Below are 18,717 nucleotides of genomic sequence, written 5' to 3'. Positions count from 1 at the left end.
TTTTATAAATATGCAATCTTTTCTTCTTCTGCTTATTAGGTTTCCAGTAGTCCTTCAATGATCTAAAGATTATTTACTTTTGCGCTGCGTGGCCTATATATATATATATATATACAACTCGTCTAAACATCAACCCAACAATGTTAGATCTGAAACACACTTACTGACTGGTTTTTTGTTGACGCCGGTGTCCGTCAAGGGGACAATTTAGCGCCCACACTTTTCACTTTTTCAGTCTTATCCCAGAAATCAATAACTTACACAAAGGAATTAACATAGGAGACGATATGGTAAGCTGTCTCTTGTATGCCGACGATTTAGTTATTATGTCTGACAGTGCTGATGGACTACAATCGCAACTTGACTCTTTGCACAAATGGACAAAGGATCATTTAATGACAGTTAATTACGAAAAATCTAAAGTTATGCACATTCGGAAAACTACTGTTAACCAGTGCGGTCATACTTTTATGTTTGGTGATAAAACATTGGAACTTACCTCAAAATATCACTATCTTGGCCTAGTAATCTGTGAACATACCGATTTTACAACTATAACGCATGAATTACTTACCGCAAGCAGCAGAGCTCTAGGATCATTAACTTCAAAATACTATAGTATGGGAAACATGGACTATGATACTTACACCAAAATCTATGACAGTACAGTGTCACGTATACTTGAATACACATCTGCATGTGGGGATTTAAGAAGTACAATACACTAGAAAGGTTACAGTACAGAGCCATACGGACATTTTTGGGAGTTGACAAGCACGCTCCTCTCCCGGCTATCACAGGAGATACAGGATGGACTCCTATACACCTGAAAACTCAATGTAACATGATAAAACTATGGTGTAAACTTTGTGAAATTTCTGAATATAGGCTGTGTCGCAAAACTTTTATGTGGGATTTCAACATTTCCAACAGATATAAAAGAACATGGAGTAATGATGTAAAAACAATAATGAATAAATGTGGTCTACAAGATGTGTATTTCAATCAAAACTCAGATGACAACCAACGGCTCATATCGTATCTTGTGTTAAGAACAAACTCGTTGAACTGCCTCAACAGGAATGGCTAAAAGCACTGGAAGATATGCCTAAATTACGAACATATAAAAACATTAAAGCTGACTACAATGTAGAGCCATACTTGAAAAAGTGTTTATCAAGACAACAACGATCAGTGATAGCCCGGATGCGAAGCGGAACTTTACATTTAGAAATCGACCAACGCCTTTGTAAAATGTGCAAGCCTCAATCAATAGAGGACGAATCCCATCTCTTGCTGTTTTGTGAACGCTGTGGACAATTACGAACAACATTATTTAATGATATCCGAGATAAGTACAACATAGACTTAACTACGCTACCAGCAAACATCAAATTAAAACATTTATTTTGTAATTACAGCAAGCTTGTTTCTAACTTAATTTTGAACTGTTTTACCTTCAGACAATCTAGAATCAACTGTTAACGTGCCTTGCTATAATTTGCGTGTAAATTTGAACTATATTTATTTATTTATTTTATTTTCAATAATGATACACAATGTACAGTGCATCATAAGCCTATTTGGCTGGCTGAAAATTACTTGTATATATGAATGTAATTTTTTTTATAATTCAGTTTGCACTTTAATATTAAAATATTCTATTTTATTCTATTCTATTTTATACAACTCGTCTAAACATCAACCCAACAATGTTAGATCTGTAAATTTGCTTTCGCAAATGTTTGGTTCTTCCCTCGCCGGGATTCGAACCCATGCTACTGTGATATCGTGACACCAAATCGCCTGCACTGCAGCCGTCCCGCTAGACCACACGACCACCAGGGCTCTCATAAAAAGAGCTTTCGCTGGCCGTGTGTTACCTTTCCTCGTCAGTTTTAATCTAGCGGCGTACTACAGTGCATGATATATAAGGCATGAAGATGTTATTGTTACAGATCAGCTAAATTATCTATAGTAAAGGATCCTACAAATTAATGTAATATACAGTCACAGAAAATAATTATATTTATAAGTACGTCTGAGTCAGTGACAACTCTACAACAGATGTATCCATCGGATCGCCATCAATGATGGTGATACATGGCTGTATATATGATGGCGATCCGATGGATACATCTGTTGTAGGGTTATGGTATATGGAAAAAAAAATTATTATACGTATCATTTTGGGTTAAAATGTGTCTAAAACTAAAAGTGTAATTATGGTTTTTGTGGGTATACTGTCTGATGGTATGATAATAGCTGATGGTATAGCTACGATTTTATGTACTATTTTGTAGAACATTATTGTTCTTGTGCGTGTTCTTCTTTCTTGTAGAGTGGGCCAGTTTAGTGAGTTTATCATATCTGTTGGACTACTGATGTTATGATACCTGTCACAGACATATCTGGCAGCTCGCCTTTTGACCATCTCGATTTTAGAGTTGTGTTCAACTGAGTGACGGTGTCATACTGACCATAAATATTCCAGTTTAGGACGGACTAGTGCCAGATAAGCCCTAGTTTTGATGTTCTGACATGTTGTTTTTAAGTTTTTTTTAAGAGGCCCAGATATTTGTTGCCATTAGCTATGGTGTTGTCTGTATGTTTTGACCATTTGAGATTTTCTCGAAGTGTAATGCCCATATAGATATTTAGCTGAAGAGACATGTTCAATTTTGTGATTTGGAGGATAAAGTCAAGTTTAAACGAGTGTGTCTTTTGTTACACTGTAAGGTATGTGCATTTTTCTGAATTGAAGTCCGACAACCACTCTTGCTCCCACCTAGCAGCTGCATCTAAATCTAGCTGTAGTGCATCACAGTCACTTTGAGATTTGATGGTTTTGTAGATAATACTGATATCGGCAAACAGTCTGAGCTTACTGGATGATAGGTATTCTAGTTGGTCATTTATGAATACCAAGGATAATATTAGGCCCAGAACTGTGCCTTGGGGAACACATGAGGTGACTGGAGCCAGGTCAGATGACTCTCCATCCGGGACAACTGTTTATGTCCTGTCATTTAAGAAGAGACCTAGTTTAAAGTTTCATTTTGGATACATAATGTTTTAATTCGTAGAGTAATCTTTTATGAGGGGCTTTGATAAAGGCTTTGGCAAATTTCATTATAATTAAGTCTATTTGAGTGTTGTTGTTATTATTTGCTGCTAGTTCTTGGATGAATGACTAGACTTGCGGAAGCCTTTCTGGAGGTCATACACTATATTTGGTTTTTTTTCAAGATGGTTGATGATGTGTTTGGTGATGATATGCGTCATAAGTTTACAAAAAATACATGTCAATGATATTTTGCGGTAATTGTCTGGTTTATATTTCCTCCTTTTTAATACTGGTGCTACGTTGGAGTGTTTCAAGTCTGTTGATGTGATGCTAGTTTCAAGTGATGTTTTAAAGATCAGTGTAAGAATTGGCGATGTTTTATCTTTGAGTTCGTTTAATATTCTGCATTTCCTTATGTGGGTTTATGTTTAGTAGTCGTTTCTTGACAACAGGTAAAGATATTATTAGTGGTGTTATCAAGGGATGTGAGATATGACCTTAACTGGAATGGTGTTATTTGATATAGTTGTAAACACTGATTGAAAATGTGTGTTGAGGATGTCTGCCTTTTGATTTGCATCTGTCCTTTTTTTAGTTAAGAAAAAAGTAATGACAAAACTGTATTAATTCAATACGAACTCATTTCATTTAATATCGAAATATCATTCAGTAATGGCTATTCCATATTGAGTTATATCAAAACATTATTACGTAATGTCAAAACCATATTATGTAAAGGCAATAATAAACCAACATAACGTAATATCAGAGTTTAACATTAGACAGATGTGGCGTTCCATAGTATTATTCTACATTCTGTTTCAGCTTATCATTGTTTATTTTAGTCTGTACCAGAATATACCAAACACAATTGTTTTTGGTATGTCAGTAGGTTTACTGCATTATAAAAGATTTACATTGAAAGTGTTTCAACAATGGTGGCAACTTAAATGTTGTTCTGAAATGGTCTTCTATTGTTATTTTCTTACAGCTGATCTGTGTAGTCAAACCGGTTTCAAAGTCATCCTTTAATAAAAACTCTTCATATATACCAGGTTTATACGTTTGTATTCTAGAGGCATGTGTCTACTAAACAAGACTTGTCAGAGGCGATTGAATCATATTTCAATTGATTTGATTCGCCATTTTAACTAGTCATTTATATTGCAGTAATCAAAGTTTCATGATCCATCATGCAAATAAACCAAACTTATTTTTCTTTGTACACACTCAAATATAGGTACTTTAAATGTGGCTGAATCAATTCTTGTTGTCATGGCTTTGTCAATATTTATCGGTTTCTAAGTCATCTATGTTCGAACAAAGCAGCAAATATTAATACAAACAGCCCTTATGCAAAAAAAACACATAAACAAATACAAGCAAAACTAAGTTAACGAAACATAACGATAAAGTTAACGAAATATAACGATAACGATAAAGTTAACGAAACATTTATAAACAAGGGAAATCTAGTGCATGATGGATATGTGTTTCGGTGTTTCGCTTGTCAATAAAATCACATCTACTTTTTGTTTTGTAATTTTTTGGGGTGGATACACCTGTCATTTATGACAAAAAGATTTATCAAACGATCATACTTGCAATTGATAACATATCATTTGAAAATCGAATAACCCAAACATTAAACGAGAGTTTCAAATTTGATTTTAATGACAAATTGTATAATAAATTTCTCTACTTCTAATTGTGAAATTAATTGTTTTTTATACCTCATATATCACTTAAAATAAAGTATTTTTTTTTAAATTGGACTCCGGCCAGATTATTACTTCCTTTTCGTTTTAACAAACCTGTTCTCAAGACTATAAATTAAAGGAACTCGAAAGATAGAAATAGTTTCTCGATGTAACTGACATGTTCAAGACGTAATCATGGCTTTTAAATTACTGGTATTATGTTGTGTTTTTCTATTTATTGGAACTGTGCAACCATGGTCCGGGTAAGAAATATTACATTTAAATAAGATTTATTTTGAAATTGTGTTGTTTTTGATTTTGCTTGTATTATTCCGAAAATCTAAATATAGGTTAAAAACCCCGTACCGTGACATCAAGTTATTAATTTCTGTTCCTTTGCAGATCTGTCTCATTGACAATCATACCACATTTATATATATATATATATATATATATATATATATATATATATAACTCGTCTAAACATCAACCCAACAATGTTAGATCTGTAAATTTGCTTTCGCAAATTTTTGGTTCTTCCCTCGTCTGGATTCGAACCCATGCTACTGTGATATCGTGACACCAAATCGCCTGCACTGCAGCCGTCCCGTTAGACCACACGACCACCTGGGCTCTCAATAAAAGAGCTGTCGCTGGCCGTGTGTTACCTTTCCACGTCAGTTTTAATCTAGCGGCGTACTACAGTACATGATATATAAGGCATGAAGATGTTATGACTCAGACGTATATATATACAACTCGTCTAAACATCAACCCAACAATGTTAGATCTGTAAATTTGCTTTCGCAATTATATATATATAAACGAGTCTAAATTTAAAACTACGTTCAAACCTATGATTTCGTTGTAGAAGGGTCTACATACAGCACAAACAACATTTTCCAAAAGACCAAAAAAAGTGAAAATGTATAAGTTATGTTATGCCACAAACATAAGGTGTCAATATTTTTTGTGTACACCAGATGTATATATATAATACATTAAATAGTATCAAATCAGGCATAACTTGTTATTAAACTCATTAATACAATATAGGCAGTCATAAGCGTGTTTATGACAAACAATAGATAAACAACTATATTTACAATTGCGAGCACTAGCGGATGCCACCCTCGTCCCCTATTGCTATGGTAACATGTCATTTCAAATACCAAAATAAATCTTCACAAACCAGTTACAATTTTTGTAAAGTTTCATTAAGATTGTAGCAATTGAAATTTTGGAACCTTTAGCTCATTCAATTGTAACGGCGACCATTTTTTAAAGTCCAAAGTCAAACTGCAACTTCACAAATGCCACTTACCAATTCTATAAAGATTCAGTAAGTTTAAAACACATTCCTTTTTTGTCTGCATTTTTGAAGTTTCTATATCAACGGCAGCCATCTTGGATATATCATTCCCCCGAATGCACATCTGCACTTATGTTAACATTATATCTCATGGGATAGTTCCATTGAATTGGGTCCATTTATTTCATTGGATCCAGAGTAGACAAACAAGTGTTACAAAAAGAAAAAAGTAAAAGAAACGTTGAATAACAAGATGACACCCAAAATCCGTTGATGGTGCCATGATTAATTTTTCGGCAGCCCAAGGTAACTTGATCTCTTATGTAAGGCTGCTTTAATCTTTCTTATTACTATTCACAACTTCTATTGTAAAATCAAATGGCATAAATAATTGTGCAGTGAATGACATTTTATTTTTCAGTTCTTGTAATACGTTTAAATTCCGATGCATAGAGGGAATTGTGCAGTTTAGATCATTCAATCACTAAAATATCTATCCATATCAGCTTATTTTTGGAACATCTGATATCACTCCCATTGTTTATGAAACTCTTGTTGCTTTGCTTTTAGTTTTTACGTTATTGTAGACTGTTGTTTGGCATGTGTCTGCTGATTTAAGTTTTAACCATTACTGCTCTACTTATGGGCAAGTACGAAGACGATTTATAAGATTTAATATACATTTGGTACATATAGCTCAACATTGAGTTACATAACCTATTTACAATACCCTTAACGTAAACTCACGGTAAATGTTGAAATATGATGCAACCTGGCTCGACCGAGGTCGGCACAAATTACAAATTAATTTATTAGGTGCTTGCTTTCAAATATCTTCCGTTTTCAGAATATATCTATTTTTTTTAGTACGAAACTTAAAGTGATTCTTGATTTAAAGTTCACAATTAGGAAGAATTAGTTAAATAGAATCAATTAAATAGGGGGAACTTATTTTCGTTCATCTTTTATAATTTAATAATTTTAAAGGAAACAAATAAAGTATAGAGTTGTTAACCATATCTCTTTTTTATCAAAACACTTTGCATGAACTTTCATTATACGGTCATCTTTTTGTAATTTTTTATGTTTTCAAGATTTTGAATCATTTGAAAGATTAAGGTTTAATTTTCTATCCCAAATAAACATTTACGTATTCGGTGCACTATGGTCCGGAATATCATGATTTTAATGCTTGAGACTAGGTATTTGATTTGGCCTTACAATAGAATAAATTGACCGGCACTGTTGATTCTTATGAAAACGTTATCTGACATTATAACAAAATGTATAATTTTTATATCTTTGGTGATATTTATTTAAGATGTGTATTCTGAATGTAATAACTGAATTTCATCATCGATAAACTTATGTTGTCTCTAAGAAAATATCAGTGAATTATTTCTGCTTTTTATGACATTTTGTATGGGCTCATGACACGGCCATAGAATATATTGCGAAGTTACTAAGGCACACTCAGAATTATTAGTCCCAAATAATCCATAGCCAAAACGAAAATTAATAAAAACACAAACAGCAATAACAAAACATTACACAGAAAACTTAAGATAAAGCAACACATATTTATCAAAACCCCTGGAAAAATTAACACTAGAAGGGATAAGTACTTCCTGATCTAATATATTGGTGATTAAACATATTTTTATACCCTGTATGTTAACATTACCCTTGTGAAATTTTAAAGTTGTTTGTTTAAACACTGAACGACAAAAAATATGTGACGTATAAAAAATTTTGACGTCAGACACGCGAATCAATGAATGTGTTTGTAGATAGATGTTTTTGTATTCTATTAAATTGTTCCTTTTAAAATTGTTACATGATGATGATTGATGTATCCATATTTTGACTATTTTATTTATTACGCATCATTGTAAATATAACGGAATTTGATGAGACTGTCAACAAAGTGAGAGGTTTAGCGCTATAAAACCAGGTTTAGTCAACCATTTTCTACATTTGAAAATGCCTGTACCAAGTCAGGAATATGATAGTTCTTGTTCATTCGTTTTTAATGTGTTTTGTTATTAGATTTTGCTATGTGGTTATGGACTTTCCGATTCGATTTTCCTCTGAGTTCAGTACTTGTGTGTTTTTACTTTTTTCAGAAGTTCAGACCTTGATGACATCTGATATGTTGAACTCACTGTAATAAACTCTCATAATCTCCTTCTGATATTCATTGCATTGAAAATACTCCGATGATCGGAGTTTAACTGACCATAAGCAACCCGAAGCGTACTACTTATAACAAAAGAACTTACTACCAGTTCGGGCTACCGTAGTTCTGCTACAATTTGGGATTTTTAACTCTGTAGTTCGATCATAAGAGTCTGTGTTGTGAGTATGAATTGGTTTTGTTTCTTTGTACTGTTCGGCTATGGTAGCATCATCTATGTTTTGTTTTGTGTTTTGTTTCGAGCATTACTGGTGAATCTTTTGTTGTCAAAACGCGCGTCTGGTGCAAAAGCAAAATTTTAATCCTGTTTACATGAGTGTATTTACATTCACGAGGTCGATGCCACTGCTTGTGGATTTTGTATTTTCCGAGGGTATCAACAGCCCAGTAGTTACCACTTCTGTGTTGACATGAATTATCATTTATATGGTCATAACTATAAATGGACTGTTTACAAAACTTTAAATTATTTGAAATACTAAGGTTTTTCTCCTTCAGGAATTGGTTACCTTAGATGTATTTGCCCAAACTATTGGGTATTTTATGTCGTCAATGCTTTTAAACTTCGTATTTTATTTGGCATGTCATCTTTTTATTAGCGTCACTGATTAGTCTTCCGTAAACGAAACGATCGTCTTGTGCAAAATGCATTTATTTCATCCTGGTGTCTATGATGAGTGAATTTTTCCGTATCTATAACATATTTCTTTTCTTTTTGTCCTTCGTCTGCTTAAAAGGGGAAATATGACAATGGTCCAAAACACATTAATTCTTTTTGGATCGCTTAATATAGTGCTTTCATATTTTGTAGGATCATTTATTAACATATTCTTATCACCATACGTTATCCTTTGTAGTCATTTGACAATTTTAATTGGAGTTATGCAATAAGTATCTAGAAGATTGATGAAAGCTGTTTATGTTTAAATTTTGTCAGTATTACTAGACAGGATCACTTAGCTTATGACATGTATTTCTTTATTTAGATAAAGATAAATTCTGCACAAATTTTTGAAAAGTGAAAATTTAACAAAGACTTATAGGAGGAAACGATGATGGCTCGTTTGTTTCTCTGTCTTATATTTTCTCCCATTTATCTGTTTATTTATTGTAACCCTGTGTGTAATATTGTCATTTTATTGTTATAATTAACACTGCCATTAAAGCGGGAGGTTTGGAATGACACAAAACCAGGTTCAACCCACCATTTTTTTTAATAAAATGCCCTGTACTAAGTCAGGAAAATGGCCATTGTCACATTATAGTTTGTTTCTGTGTGTGTTATATTTCTTGTTGCGTCTCTGTTGTGTCGTAGTTCTCTTATATTTGATACGTTTCCCTCAGTTTTAGTTTGTAACCCGGATTTGTTTTTTCTCTATCGATTTATGTATTTTGAACAGCGGTATACTACTATTGCCTTTATTTATGGCATTACACCTTGTACTGATTTTTACTTCATTTACGAGGATTCAAGCAATTGAACTCTAACACATTGAGGAGAATATCATCGTTAACTTCATTATTAGGATGGAATTTTTCACATATATAAATAGCAACCGTAAATAAGTATTGTAATTGACGATACTGACTTCAAAAGTACAATAATATACAAATCAATATTAAAGTAACATATGCTAGCAAAATAAGGGTCTTATTTACATTGGAAGTGGTACGTTTTACATGCTAAAATTGGTGTATGGTCAAGTCCTTTAAATTTCAAAAACAAGGTACGTATCAACAAAGACAACTTTGATGAACGAATTTATGAAACCATAAATGATACAGTCATAAGTAAAACATATCATGTATACTGTGTGTATACATCTGACGGGAAATATACTTCTAACAAACCCCCCCCCCCCCCCCAAAAAAAAAAATTGATGTTTTTGAAAAGTGAAGACTTCAATTTCATCTTGAACATTTGGTTATGTAACTCTTTCTCCTTCTTCAATTTAGGAATTTTGCCCATTTTCCTTAAACAATAATTCAATTCATCTTATTATGTTTTGATCTCTTTTTTAGATTTATTTCGTTTCATGATAAGCATTTCAATGTATTAGGTGTCTTGTGTGGATTTCAATTCCTCCAAACATTGGAACTCATTTAAGATTAATTTCCTTCTTCCTTCTTTTGCATATCGTGTCCTTCACCAAAACATATACGCAGATAAATAACCTCAAAACTATATTTGGAGACGATAGATATAAATATTTATATATAAAAGAACTCTAAACAAAAGGTATTGTGCAGATTTTTTTCAAACAGATTCTTAATAAGATTTCATTCAAACATTGTTAATAATACAGTTTGAAATATGTAATCGATGAACTAAAATCGACATAACTATATGCTATATCCTTGTCTTTCCTTTTTATTTATATGCTTTGTTATTATGCCTTTTTGTTTTTTCCTGTTTAAATATTTGTTTGTTCTTGTGTGTGATTAAGATTATAGCACATTCTGACTGCTGTAAAACTTTTTTATATTTTTTGTCTACTTGTTTTGTTCACACTGGGCATTTAGTTAGCTATACAATAAGGTTTATTCCAACATTTTCTACATCCGAAAATATCTGTGTTGTTTGGACTCTTGTATAGAGTTTTTTTAACTGGTTAGTATACCATATCTACTTATCTATTTCTTAACGTCATATGGATAGTAGATCATAGTTAGAGTCCTTCACTTGTCCAAACAAACAAATTACTATCTGCAGATTCTACATAAATTTACTATTTTAATTAACTTATAATTGATTGTTGATTTTAGTATATAATGGCAATTTCGATAAATATTAAGTATGGACTGCTTTTGTTTCTTAGTATCGTTCAGCTATGGTGTCATTAGTTTTTTGTTTTTTTGTTTTTTTTTTTTTTTTGCATAAATGTTTCCGTATCTGTTGCGTCTTTCTTATTTATTCTTAGATCATCTTGTTGTAGGCGATATGACAATAGTCCTTAACACATAAATTCTTTTTTGTTTTCATACATTGAATGATCGTTTGTCGACAATGTTTTTTTATTACGCTAAATCATTTGATTTGACAATTTTAATGGGAGATATCGAACTTTTAAGAAACATTTTTTTATTGTTACAATGCCACATGTAGATCTTATCTGTGCATGTTACAGAAAGCTCGCATACTTGAAGAAATTGTTTGATATCTTGTGCCTCGATTTTGATTCGAACATTTTTGCCATTTTTTATTGAACGAGGCGTTTCAACTATCCTGAGATTGTTTTTGTATTGCCATTATGTGAAGTTGACGATTTTTAATGCATTTGTATCGGACTATTTTATGGGAGTTTCAGCACTTTGACTATTGTCTAAGTGAAATATAGTATTTTATCTCTTCTAACTTCAGTATGATATTGTTCTAGTTTATGTCATTATGATATATTTCTTTTATGAATTACAAAATACGTTGAACCATAAACGTCTAAATCATTCAATCGCGTAGTGGAATTAACTATATGTGGATTCTTATAAATTCTATATATAACTTTTGGACTATTTTCAATCTCGGTCTATTTCTGAAATTTGTTTTTACATTGAATTTCTAACCCTATATGCTAGCATTGCCTATGTAAATTTTAAAATTGTTTGTATGCTCATTGAACGACAAGTTTATGTGACGTATAACATTTTCTGACGTCAGACACACAAATCAATGAATGTGTTTGTAGATAGATGTTTTTGTGTTCTGTTAAATTGTTCCTTTTAAAATTGTTATACGATGATGACTGATGTACCCATATTTTGACTATTTTATTTATTGTTTCTGTTTAGTTAACGCATCTATGTAAATATAACGGAATTTAGTGAGAGGGTTAGCGCTATAGAACAAGGTTTAATCCACCATTTTCTACATTTGAAAATGCCTGTACCAAGTCAGGAATATGACAGTTCTTGTCCATTCGTTTTTGATGCGTTTTGTTATTTGTTTTTGCCATGTGATTATGGACTTTCCGAATTGATTTTCCTCTAAGTTCAGTATTTTTGTGATTTTACTTTTTTCTGAGTTTTAATGTTCGTTTGGTATCTCTGTTTCGTCTCTAAATTAAAATAATGTCAATTTGTAAACGTATCTTTTCGGAAATTCATTTGACAAAAGCTGTCATACTTGGAACGATTATTTGTCCACATCTGCATCTGACTATACTGTACCGTCCTATGTATTCAACTAGTTCTTAAGAACAAAGGTTTTTTTTATCATAGTTTGACTATTATGGGTGTTAATATGAATATATATGTATAAATACATTTCTGGAGAACAAAGCCTTTGATTTTTGTGTTTTTATTTATTCATTGACTTCTACCTAAATTTACTTTTTTAATTAACTTACAATTGAAAATTGGTTTTAGTATATAATGGCAATTTCGATAAATATCTGCAATATCTTCCGATAAATAACTGACCTATTGTCCATATTTGAAAATTTCTAAACATATTTTTTAAAACGAATATTGTTATCTTAAAAATGTCCACTGGCAGTCCATTCAGTAATGCACGTGTCCACTGGCAGTTCATTCAGTCTTGTACCATCACCTCTTTTGCAGACAATTCTAAAATAACCAAAACAACACATAAATTAACAACTATAGGTCACCAACAATGAACAAAGCCCATACCGCATAGTCAGCTATAAAAGGCCTCGAAATGGCAATGTAAAACAATTTAAACAAGAAAAATAACATCCTTATTTATGTACAAAAATGAACGGATAACAAATATGAAACATATAACACATGGTGTTTGTTTTTCATTTGTACCAACTGATGGTTCTACATAACAGCTGATGTGTTTGTGTTTGTATATTTGATTAGTACTTAATATACAATTCATTCCGTCTGGGCATTAATTCTTTTACTTTTAAATCAAGCTTGACAAAATGATTTTTTCAATAGATGTGTTTCACATATATCTTGCAGTTAGTTTCTCGTATGCATTGGTTTTACATTTTTATTTCGGGGCTTTTGTTACTGACATTGTTGTATGTTGTATTTGCTAATTGTCGAAGTGACCTATAGTTGTAAACGTCATGTGGTTTCTGGTGACAACTTGTCTCATTAAAAATCATACTATTTCTTATTTTTATATTTATAGTCATTTAAAATTAGTTCAATCTGTTTACTTGAGTTTTGTAAATAATAAAAAAAAAAAACATGTAATGAAGTAAAACATCTTCTTCTTGCCGTTTATATTTCTTTGTTTGTTTGTTTTGTATAGTTCATTTTCTTTGCCGCTAGTCATACGTTGTCGAAAAAAATCTATCTATGCATTACATTGTTCTTATTTATTAAAAAGTTAACTCCCAACGAACCTACGGTCTGTCGATGATTTTACTTTTGGTACTGTACAAGTCGTGTCTTCTTTGACTATTACTAAATTCCTGGGATGTGTTTTATTTGATGTAAGTCATTAATGCATAATTTGTTTTTATTTATTGTTTTTGGCTTTTAACTACCTTCCAGTATATGCGAGGACTCTTTAGTCGTGTTTATTTGAGCTGGCACAATTTGAAATTCTGTTTTGGTATTTCATGTTTACTTATTAAGTTGTACATCTTGCCTTTCGATTTCTAATACATAAAAGCTTTGAGGAGTGTTTTGTTATGACTATAAACTCGTACTATGAACAACTATGTAAAAATGTTTCCTTATTTCATTACTGTATACCTTACAACATACTATTTTCAATAACCTGTGTACATTATTTTATTTGGCGGCACGTTGTCCAAGGCAATGGATGTCTTTCTGATTTCTAACATCTCAACCCTTATTTTATTGATTTTGTATTTACATTGTGTCATAGATCAAATTTATTGGTTCAGTGTATGTTCATTTATTTGTGTTAAAACGTCATTTGATTGATTTAAGCCATTTCAGTTGATGTTAAATAGTGTGTCTTCCTATGTTGTGATGTTACACTATTGTCTCATGTAAAGGTAACGGTTTTTACCAATTAAAACGTTTAACCCGCTGCATTTGTTTGCACCCGTTCTAACTCAAGAATCTGATGTTCAGTGGTTGTCGTTTATTGATGGGATTTTCCTTTTCTACATTTATTAGGAAGTGGATTTTCCTGTTTAAATGGTGTTACACTAGTCATTTGTAGTGCCGTTTACAGCTTGTTGTTCGGGACGAGTAAATGATCTGTGTTGAAAACCGTATTTTGACATATAATGCTGTACTTTTACAAATTGTGACTTGGATAAATAGTTGTTTCATAGGCACTCATACCACATCTTTTCATATTTATGTATCATTTTATGTCCTTTAAAAATATTTTGTTGTTGTTGGTAAATTGGAATCCCAAGGGAACAGAAGTTTATTGGTGTTTCAGTCTAATGAATAGTTGAGAAAATAAAATTAAAGTATCTTACAAAATCTTGAATCACATCAACTTAATAAGAAGTAGGATAAGATTATGTTGTGCTAAAGTCATATGCAACTCAAATTAAAACAATCGGTTGCATGGTTTTTAATATACTTGAATGGCTGAGTTTACTATATTATCAAAATCTTCCTAAATGTACTGCTATTTAATTAATATCTTCCTGTGTCTTTTACTACGATATCTCTTGTTAGAAATCCGATCACTGCTTAGCGTTAGTGCGATGGAGGAACCGCCGTGACGAAAGAATGCAATCTAACGTGTACAGGAAAATAAATGATAATAACTGATTTTTAAAGAATAAACATATTGCATCAAATAATTACATAAGTATTAAGGAAAGTATAATTAGCAAATCCACTTATTTTTCATGTGATCTGTGTTGATTGTTTACCGATGAAATGAACTGGTAGATTTGGACAACAAACTCCGAAGTTATGTATCTTACAATTTGAAATTAAATAAATTGTCAATATTACAGAATAATTTAATGTTGGCAGTAATGCGTATGCTGATTGGCTAACAGTGTTTTGTCTCTCACCTCATAGACATAATTTTGTCATGTGACCAAGACGTTTCCAATGTTTTTTGTCATAATTAACTCCGGCTCAAAACGAAACTTAGAAATAATTTAAAATGAATGACTGTAATATTTTTCTGTTTATGTAAAATAATATCACAAATGGGGTGCAATTTAAGATAACACGTTATGCGGGTTATTCAGTGTGCATCACTTTTTTATGTTATTTTTTCATAGATAGAAAACATTACAGTCATTCTTTAAGTGGATTCGTACTAAATGTAAAACAAATGTGCATATACGTCTTATTTTACTATATATTTTTTATAACGGTTCAAAATTTTCACGAATATGACCTACAGAATTAGACTATTTACCGGGTTTGTAATAATTTGAGCAACACGAGTGGGACAGGATCTGCTTACCCCTCCGGATCACCAGCGATCATCCCATTTTTGGTTGGGGTCATGTTGATTAGTCTTTAGTTTTCTATATTGTATCTTGTGTAGTATTATTTTTTTATTTGTCTGTTTCTTTTTTAGCCATGGCGTTGTTATTTTGTTTTTGATCTATGAGTTTGAATGTCTCTCTGGTATATTTGGCCACTCTTCTTTTGCTTAGTTTAATTTTATATAAATAGGGAAGAACGTAGCAAACCAATTATAATGCTCAACAGTATTCACGTTGTCTAATTGTTTGAAGTAGCTCCGTTTTATCCTTAACAACTCATCATAGATACCAGGATTTAAATTTTATTGTTAACGTCAGACGAGCGTTTCGTCTACAAATGGCTCGTCAGTGACTTTTAAATCCAAACAAGGCAAAATAAAGTGCGAGGTCGGGGAGTATTGAGGACCAAAATTCCTAAACATTTTGACAAAAACAGCTATGATAATATATTTCTGAGGTAGAAAAGCCTTAGCACTCAATTTATAAATATGACCTTATCAATCATAACTCATGTCAGCACAAAAGAGAAGTCCTGACTACTAAGCTGGTGATACCCCAGGGAATAAAAATTCCACCAAATTCCGACCAAAAGTAACATTAACAACTATTTGGGGAAGTTATATTGCTTCAAATTCTATATAAAGTGCACCTCGAAGCGATTAAATAACTTGTTGGTATGCCTATGTTCCCACGACCATTTAATTTGGGGAAAAACCTGTACTATACCTAACAAAGCCGATATGTCTAAGCACATATTATACCCAGATCATAATAAGTCTTCTATCTATCTGAATTAGTCATTTTTTTGTTCTTCGTTTTGCATTATACCATTCTCAAAACATTGAATTAAATGTGAAAAGGTCACGAACATAGAATAACAAACGACATGTGGAGTGTGCAATGTACTTAAAATTTTATAAGGAAGGTACAATGATTATAGGAGTAAGCTACACTTTATAATTTATTTTGAAGTCATATTATGCACAGAGAGTTTCCTTGTGTATGCTGTTTGTATTCTTTATTTAATGATAGGTCTTTAAATTCCTTTATTTCCATCTATTTTGAGACTTGTGCAGAGTGTTAACATCGATACCACCTTCAGGATATTAATCCCGATAGATTACTATCTTATACAATTCTTTTATTACTATCAAACTGAAATATAATAAACTGTTATACTAGATGCATTTTGTACGGCTGTTAACTTATCCAAAACGTAATTTATTTTATTAAACTGATAGTTAATGGTAACACCTCTCTTCTTAACCGTCATATCAAATAACAACAACAACAATTTGGATTTGTCAATCAAGACGCCCCGAGGAGCAGTACAATTACAGTTTAAATTAAAGTGTACAAATAATTGTGGTGATTTTTTTCATTGAACTATTTGAAATTACAATACATGACAATAAAACTAAAACTATATACGAGAAACAGGAAATTTATAAAAATGATCACATTATTGATATTCATGTCAACACCGAAGTGTTGACTACTGGGCTGGTGATACCCTCGGGGACGAAACGTCCACCAGCAGTGGCATCAACCCAGTGGTGTTAATAGTTATCAAAGGTACCAGGATTATAATTTAGTACGCCAGACGCGCATTTCGTCTACATAAGACTCACCAGTGTCGCTCATATCAAAATATTTATAAAGCCAAACAAGTACAAAGTTGAAGAGCATTAAGGATTCAAAGTTCAAAAAAGTTGTGCCAAATACGGCTAAGGTAATCTATGTCTGGGATAAGAAAATCCTTAGTTTTCCGAAAAATTCAAAGTTTTGTTAACAGGAAATTTATAAAAATGATCACATTATATGCCTTGGATAAAAAAATCCTTTGTTTTTCGAAAAATTCAAAGTTTTGTTAACAGGAAATTTTAAAAATGATCACATTATTGATATTCATGTCACCACCGAAGTGTTGATTATTGTGCTGGTGATACCCTCGGGGACGAAACGTCCACCAGCAGTGGCATCGACCCAGTGTTGTAAATAGTTATCAAAGGTACCATGATTATAATTTAGTACGCCAGACGCGCATTTCGTCTACATAAGACTCATCAGTGTCGCTCATATCAAAATATTTATAAAGCCAAACAAGTACAAAGTTGAAGAGCATTAAGGATTCAAAGTTCCAAAACGTTGTGCCAAATACGGCTAAGGTAATCTATGCCTGGGATAAGAAAATCCTTCGTTTTTCGAAAAATTTTAAGTTTTGTTAACAGGAAATTTATAAAAATGATCACATTATATGCCTGGGATAAAAAAAAATCCTTAGTTTTTCGAAAAATTCAAAGTTTTGTTAACAGGAAATTTTAAAAATGATCACATTATTGATATTCATGTCAATACCGAAGTGTTGACTACTGGGCTGGTGATACCCTCGAGGACGAAACGTCCACCAGCAGTGGCATCAACCCAGTGGTGTAAATAGTTGTCAAAGTTACCAGGATTATAATTTAGTACGCCAGACGCGCATTTCGTCTACATAAGACTCATCAGTGTCGCTCATATCAAAATATTTATAAAGCCAAACAAGTACAAAGTTGAAGAGCATTAAGGATTCAAAGTTCCAAAACGTTGTGCCAAATACGGCTAAGGTGATCTATGCCTGGGATAAGAAAATCCTTCGTTTTTCGAAAAATTTTAAGTTTTGTTAACAGGAAATTTATAAAAATGATCACATTTAAATGCCTGGGATAAAAAAAAATCCTTAGTTTTTCGAAAAAATTCAAAGTTTTGTTAACAGGAAATTTATAAAAATGATCACATTATTGATATTCATGTCAATACCGAAGTGTTGACTACTGGGCTGGTGATACCCTCGAGGACGAAACGTCCACCAGCAGTGGCATCAACCCAGTGGTGTAAATAGTTGTCAAAGTTACCAGGATTATAATTTAGTACGCCAGACGCGCGTTTCGTCTACGTAAGACTCATCAGTGACGCTCATATCAAAATATTTATAAAGCCAAACAAGTACAAAGTTGAAGAGCATTAAGGATTCAAAGTTCAAAAAAGTTGTGCCAAATACGACTACGGTAATCTATGCCTGGGATAACAAAATCCGT

At 32.2% G+C, this 18,717-nt stretch overlaps 1 protein-coding gene across 2 annotated transcripts in view; it reads left to right on the top strand.

The window, feature by feature from the left end:
• Window positions 1-4,869: 4,869 nt before the first annotated feature.
• The window catches only part of LOC139513685 (uncharacterized), a 68,217-nt gene continuing 54,369 nt past the window's right edge, over window positions 4,870-18,717 (top strand). The window contains exon 1 of one of the 2 annotated variants that reach the window (XM_071302393.1): window positions 4,870-5,030. In XM_071302393.1, coding sequence (XP_071158494.1) covers window positions 4,963-5,030 — 68 coding nt within the window. In that variant the 5' untranslated portion in view covers window positions 4,870-4,962. The remainder of the gene's footprint in view (window positions 5,031-18,717) is intronic. The other variant, XM_071302394.1, reaches the window with a different exon arrangement.

The sequence above is a fragment of the Mytilus edulis genome, chromosome 2 (assembly GCF_963676685.1).
Source record: "Mytilus edulis chromosome 2, xbMytEdul2.2, whole genome shotgun sequence".
NCBI lineage: Eukaryota > Metazoa > Mollusca > Bivalvia > Mytilida > Mytilidae > Mytilus > Mytilus edulis.
The sequence above is the reverse complement of the archived record's forward strand: the minus strand, read 5'-3'. Positions and strand labels throughout refer to the sequence as shown.